General features: G+C 34.3%; 1 protein-coding gene across 2 annotated transcripts in view; it reads left to right on the top strand.

Moving 5' to 3' along the window:
* TNFAIP8 (TNF alpha induced protein 8) overlaps window positions 1-7,546 on the top strand; it is a 29,505-nt gene extending 21,959 nt beyond the window's left edge. For both annotated transcript variants that reach the window (XM_014059190.2, XM_014059178.2), the window contains exon 2: window positions 3,074-7,546. In XM_014059190.2, coding sequence (XP_013914665.2) covers window positions 3,074-3,639 — 566 coding nt within the window. In that variant the 3' untranslated portion in view covers window positions 3,640-7,546. The remainder of the gene's footprint in view (window positions 1-3,073) is intronic.

A 7,546-nucleotide genomic window follows, 5' to 3' on the forward strand; every position in this document is an offset into this window, starting at 1 on the left:
TTTTAAGTTATATGTGCCCTTAGCATCATAATTTTCCAATAGTATTATTTGGTAATTGCATTGTGGGTTGTCCCAAAACTGTTGGTACTTTTTTAGTTCATTTTGGTAATACTCATAAAAGGGTCTTTTTTTAAAAAAAAGCAGTTTCTATAATAGAACTTCCTTCTTTAGTTCTTCTCCAGTTAGTTTTACTCCATACTCTGTCACAATTTTCTTTCACAATCTCCTTTGGTTTTCAAGTAGAGAAATAAAGGGGAGACTTCAACAAGAGTTGCCAGAAGGAAAGAATCAAGGAGCAAGTCTGGATTTCTCTGTATTCTCCTTCCTGTTCTCATTCCTTTTCTTGAATAAAGATTTATTTTTATAAAGTTCTGCCTATGTAGCATTCCCATTTTCCCCATATGTATTCTGAAGCAATAGCTGTATTAAAGCTTGAGAAACACTAAGTCATATGCAAAGTCTGAAGCTCCCACTCAATGTATCTGCTTGCAGCTGGATAAAACATTTAGCTTAACTTTCTCAACAGTTCCTTGCTGAATTGCCTGTGGTAAATTATTGTCTGTGGAAGCAGTTAGGTGAAATAAGAATGAATTAGTTCTTTGGGATGCCAGAAAGTTGCAAATAACTACAAATGCTCCGATTCTTATGAAACTATGAATATTTGTGGGGAAAATGTTTGATTTTTTTTTGAGGGGGTGGGAGACTGATTAACAAGCAGCAGGCTTAATCCAGATGAATTATCTTGAGAGGTTGAAACTGTTCAGATAGGTGAAATTCGAATTTTTATTCTTCTAATATAGTCCTAAATTCACATTTCTTGCTTTGAATTATTAGCTTTTCTCTGAAGTAAGTGGAGAGCTGCTGCCTGACCTGAAAAGATCAGACATTTCAGGCTGTTTCAGTAAAAAAGGAAAATCATTATTTCAAAGGCAAACTTGATTGCTGTGATATGCATTTCTTGGAATACTTCTTCATAAACACACAGTGTTGAAAGAGGGAGTATAGATATATCCATAGTTGGAAGAGGAGTATGGAGTAGCAAAAAGAGAGAAACCTAAAAAAGTGTAGCTACTGACAATGCAGTCACTCTCTGTGTGGAGTTAGGCAATTGTGGCTTATGGTTTGCATCTTTAACGGCTCTGAGATCATGCCAGTAAAATTGCATAACAAAACCACTAAATTTTCGGTAACACTTTTTAAAAAAAAATTCTTATGGCATTTAAACTTTTTTAAATTATTCCTGCAATTCCAAAAAGCCTTTAAGTGGCTTATAAATAACATAAAAATAAAATGAAAATGTAACTACATCTCAGAATTAAAAACATTAAATCCTACTGTGCATTAACATAAGGAGGACAACAATCATTGCCTACTGCAAGGACCTGCTGCTGCATATTCAAATCCCTGAGGCTTGCCAACAAAATTAAAGTGTTAAACTTGATGCACTGAGTCTTTGGCTTTCAATAATTACTATCAGGTTAATTTAATATCTGATTCTGGTTTGCAGAGCTGTTGCTATAAGTGTTTGCCACCAGACCTCTAAATATTTGCTATACATTGTATAATACAGGAAGTACAAACATAAAGCTTTGTGATAATTAATGCCTGTCCAGAAGAAAAAGGATGATAGATTTGACCATTTAATTAGGCATTGCATTAACATTTTTAATATATTAGTTTGTACCTTTAGCTAATGTGTCATTATTCATAAATAAAAATTACAGTGAAATGTATTTATTAAAACAAAAATGGAAGATTAAAAACAAATGTGAAAACAAAGATTGTATTGATTGGTTAATTTAAGATAACTTATAAAAGAATTAATTAAATCTAATGTGTCATGCCAAGTTGTTAAAGTCATGTTTTGTCTTTTTTTTCAATTTTATATTTCCAGTATTTTATTCAGTAGAGGCACTTCCTTTGGCTGTTTTCTTCAAGGAAGTGAAAATGTTTTATCAACATGCTGCAGAGATTTAGAAAGATCAGCTAAAATGTAATATTGAGCTTCACTGAAATGTTCAGGCCTAAAGTGTAAAGAAGAGTAATGTAGGTGTTGTCACCCAAAGTGGATTTCCTAGTTGGTTCATCAACTAGCGTGCCAATCATTTGAAGGCAATTTTGTAAGAATTGTATTATAGTGGGGAAAAATTTCAAAATAGTGGAAAGCACAGACGTACCTTAAGTTATGTACGTGTATGTAGAGTATGTGAAGAAAAAAAGGGGGGGCGAGGAGGAGCTCAGAATCTAGATCCCACACATGCACAGTTTTGCTCACCTGCCACTTACCTCCATCTGTAGACACTAGCCCCTAACAGGCCTCGGATCAGTACCAGTCCAGAGCCCAGTGGTTGGGGATCCCTGATTTAGGGCACGTGAATATATTTCTATCTTATATATATTTACAATAGATTGCAACACTTTGGTATATATACTTGGGGAAATCATTGAGCATTAAAATAAATTGTTTAGACTATGCTTAATAGCATAGTTTTGTGATGAGTAGTATTAGGACTTCTTAGACATATTCCAAGTTCCAGGATTTGATCTGTAGGAATCTTTCAGAGGGAATGTTAGATGATAGTTTAAGTCTAATGCATCTCAATAAATATTTGTTTTATAAAACAAATATATAGAACTTTGTTAATTTCTATCATGTGATAATTTTTGTTTACATGTATATTAAATAAAGCAATACTTCTAGTCCAGAGATGGGTTTCTCCCAGTTCAGCCTGGATCGGGCGAACCAGTAGTGGTGGCGGTGGGAGGCTGCACCCATCTGTCCAGATGCTTCTGGAACATTGTGCGTGTGCGCGAATGAACCAGTAGTAAAAAAAATAGATACCCACCACTGTCATAGTCCTATAGCTCCTTGTAATCAATATATTTTAGCAGTTATATGGGGAGGGGAAATCACACTGTTTTTGTTTGTACAGGAAATATGTGTATATTATAAAATACTTTAAAATAGTTACTTTACTTTTATTTTTCCTTGTAGAGTTTTTAAAATGTTTCAACTGTAATTCACATGGAAATGACTGAAATGTCTGATTTGTATTCGTTTGTTTTCTTCTAGTGGCAACAGATGTCTTTAATTCCAAAAGTTTGGCCATTCAGGCCCAAAAGAAAATTCTATGCAAAATGGCTTCCAAATCAATAGCAATTGCTCTGATAGATGATACCAGCAGTGATGTGTTGGATGAACTCTACCGAGTGACAAAGGAATACATACAAAACAAGAAGGAAGCTGAGAAAATAATTAAAAATCTCATTAAGACTGTTATCAAATTAGCAGTCCTCCACCGGAATAACCAGTTTAATCAGGAAGAGACTGTACTTATGGAGAAGTTCAAAAAGAAGGTTCACCAGTTGGCTAAAACTGTGGTGAGCTTCTATCAAGTGGACTATACCTTTGACAGGAATTTTTTATCAAAACTCTTGAATGATTGTAGAGATCTACTTCACCAAATAATTCGCCGTCATCTGACTGCAAAATCTCATGGACGTGTCAACCATGTGTTTGATCATTTCTCGGACTGTGAATTTTTGGCTGCCTTATACAATCCATTTGGATCTTACAAGACTCACCTCCAGAGGCTTTGCGATGGTGTCAACAAAATGCTAGATGAAGACAATATTTAGTTTTATCATTATTAATTGCGCATATAATCAAAGGCTAAGTATTGTTGATGATCTTAGGGAGCCAATGAAAGAATGAAGAAAGGCTAAATAGTATTGGTGGCAAAGAAGAATTTAATATCAATTGAAAATTATTCAGCAGATTTATTTATTTATTTGGAATTTACCTTTTTTCAGTTTTAATTTTTTTTAATAATACTATGCTTTAAAAGATGAATTTATAAAGCCATAAAATAGGAGTACTCAAAATAAATAGGACTTCATGAAATGGGCAAGGATAATAAAATGTCATATTCTAAAAATATAAGATTTTCAATAATTCATGATTTACAGATTGTATCTATGCATACTTGCAGAGAACTGTGCTACCTATGTTGAATGAAGTTAAGACTGAATAGATTTAACAAAACTTTTTAAAAAAAATTCATTTAAAACTGTCTGCGCTATGCATAAATGTTTAAGTTACATTGCCATAATTATACTATTGAAAAATTTAAGTGGCTCTTTAAGGTGTCACGCAGAGCCCTCTCTAAGGGCATGTGTGCCGTCACCAGCTGCTCTTCTGGTTTCTAGTGCACACATGCGCACTGGTCTTTGCAGGCACCGAAGAACTGGAAAATGGCCTGAAAACTACCCGAAAAAATGGTCAAAAACAAGCCATTTTTCAAACTGCTTTCAGGCCATCCATCATTCAGACTGTTTTCCAGGCCGAAAAATGGCCTGAAAACGGCCTGAAAAATGGCTGAAAAAACAGCCTGAAAATGGTCTCAAAAACAGCCAAAAAAACAGGCATGCACATGCCAGCCAGCTGGTCTTTGGGTTTCCAGCACTCCGACAGGTGCATACATACACATGCATGCACATGCATTCCAGTTTGAGCATTCGGTGCTGAAAAGGTTGGCCATCACTGGTCTAGAGCTTAATTTTTTTTTAAATGTTCAGGGCTTCCACTAGAAAATAATTTAAGTGGTCTTTAAGTTGCTGTCCTCCAGCTATTCTTCTTGCAATAAGCTTCCCAGAAGAAAGGACTGATTTCATATAATGTGCTTCTGAAAAGCCCTGAACTAAATTTATACTTCCAGGGCAATAACACTGGGCTTCTTTTATGTGAACCTTTCTTTAATCACCTTTATGGCTTGATTTCTTTATCTGTTCTGGAATAATTTTGTATTATTTATCAATGTGTATGTATTTGATAATCACTGAAAAATTACAGACATTCTCCACATCCTAAACATGCTTAATAGCACCACTCATATATAGTTAAAAGTATAAATGTTTCCAGTTATATTTTGTAGAAAAAAAATGTCCTTTCAGATGCAATTGTTCAAGAAAGATAAAACTGGAATATGTGTGCCATCTACATGTACAGGTAATCTTTAACTTACAACCCCAATTGGGACCACAGTTTCCATTCCAAAGCAAAGCAGTTGCTGAGTGAGTCATAACCAACTTTTTTGCCACAGTTGTTAAGCAAATCTGGTTTTTCCCAGTGATTTGCTTTTTTTGATGCTGATGTCATAAATGACAATCACATAACCCAAGGACACTGCAATCTCATGCACACTGCAACTATTGGAAATACATACTGGTTGCCAAGGGCCTGAATTTATATCACCTGACCATAAGGATGTTGCAATGACTGATAATTGTGAACACCAGTTGTAAATTGATTTTTAAATGCTGTTGTAATTCCCAACTGTTGATAAGCAAATAATTGTAAATTGAGGATTATCTGTATGTACATTTTTAGGACAAGGTAGAGAATGTAGTGATTCTTAGAAAAAGATGTGAGTAGTAATCTGGATGTAGAAACTACAAGTCTGTGAACCAAATTTGTAATATTTGTGTATTTTTGTTTTATTCAGAAATCAATATATATGTCATGTAGGTTGAATATATAACAAATATTGCAAAATATATTGCAGCAGCTTAAATAAATTTGTTTAATCTTTGTACTGTTGAAAAAATGCTGAACATGTAATGCTTTATACTTCAACCAAGTGTTTAAAACTTTTTCTTTGTCAGATTTTTTTTATTTTCTGAGTAAACTGAAGAATATTTGCACTCTTAAGTTTTATGCATGATTTTCTCTATCATTGCAGACATGGGCAATTTAATAACATCCAGATCAATTTTTAACTTGGCTTTATAATTTTCTATTGATTACTGTAAATTATTCCTCTTTTGCTATGACACTTTCCCCTCGTTCTCCTTTCTCTCTTTGCACATTACCGTATTTTTCGGAATATAAGATGCACTGGAGTATAAGACGCACCAAGATTTTGAAGAGGCAAATTAAGAAAAAAGTTTTTGCACTCTACAGACCTCCCAAAAACAGCCCATTTTTTGTGAAAATGGGCCCGTTTTTTGTCAAAAATAGGACATGAATAGCTTTTAGGAGGCTTGTAGAGTGCTCCTGGGGGTGGGGGTAGGGCAAAAATGAGCAAAAATGCCCCATTTTTCACTAAAATGGACCCTTTTTTGTCAGAGAGTATGCATAGCTTTTAGGAAGATTATAGAGTACTCCTGGGGGCTGGAGGGGGGATAGAAATGAGCAAAAAAATGGCCCATTTTTCACTTATTTCTGCCCTCCCAGCCCCCAGGAGCACTCTGGAAGCCTAAAGGCAATCCATGGCCATTTTGGTGAAGGGCGGGGTTTCAGGAGGCAAAAAAATGCTGTATTCAGTGTATAAGACGCACCCAGATTTTCAGCCTCTTTTGAGGGAAAAAGTGTGTCTTATATTCCGAAAAATATGATATGTTCTGAATATAGTTCCAAGCAAAGAAATCCCCAAGTAAATATAATCTAGAAATTCAGATGTTACTGAAGTAAGTGTAGCTGCTTTAACTTTTAGGAGTGTATAATACTTTAAGGCCCATATTTAATAAATAACTTTTGCGATGGGCCAAGGAGTGAAATGGATAGAGCGGAATTATGCATGTCTGGGATATGTAATTCTCTCTTTATAAAATCCTTTTTAAAGCAAGTTTTACCTTTTCCTTTTTAATTAGAAAAAAGAACTGGATTGGGGTTTTATTGCATCAAAATGGCAGACATCTATCTGTCAAGACTATCTGGTCATTTTTTTGTGGTTTGAGCATTTTATCTTGCAAAAATATTAGGGTATTTAAGCAAAATATAACCTGATCATAATATAATAATGTATATGCTACTAAAAGTTAATGTCCATAACATTTAACTGGATGAAACGGGATCATGTCAATCACGTCACTTCAGTTAGGCTTAAAAAAATGCCAGGACTTAATATACATCATCATTCTTCCACTGTTCTTTGTTTATATTAATTTGATATTTCCCTCTAATTCACTCTTATCCTCAGCAATTTTAAGAGGGGTGGACTTCCCCAGAACTCCCCAGCCAACTCCCAATTCTGACAGCTGCAGTCCACTCGTTTTGCTGAGGTTGGGAAACACTGCTCTAATTCTTCATTTCATTTCCTTCCCCATCAATGTACCATGGTTATCTTATTTATTCAGGAGAACATTCAAGAGAAAAATTCAGTGCAATATTATGCAGTTTATAAAGGCTTCTACCACAATTAGATGCATGCAAAATGTTTTGAGATTAAAATACTTTGTGCAGAAATTGTACGTTTGAAATGTTTCATGCACCATGTACAATAATGGCTTTGCTAATATTCAAAATAGCACAAGACATTTTTATTTTACATTTTAACTACAGTAATTACTATATTTTATAGCCATAAATTTAAAACCAGGAGCTCTACTGCTTTTTATTACCAGATGCTATTGACCTGAATGAACTCTAAATTGAGTGTATTGAAATTCAGTTGATGTTAGTGTGATTATCCTATATAAAAACATTCGTTCTAGCATGATTTTTTTCACTTTTTCCTCATTAAAGATATGTCATTTCTACAAAAAA

The sequence above is a fragment of the Thamnophis sirtalis genome, unplaced genomic scaffold (genome assembly GCF_051295495.1).
Source record: "Thamnophis sirtalis isolate CommonGarterSnake01/CBP01778 unplaced genomic scaffold, rThaSir2_p1.2 scaffold_5, whole genome shotgun sequence".
NCBI classification, from domain to species: domain Eukaryota; kingdom Metazoa; phylum Chordata; class Lepidosauria; order Squamata; family Natricidae; genus Thamnophis; species Thamnophis sirtalis.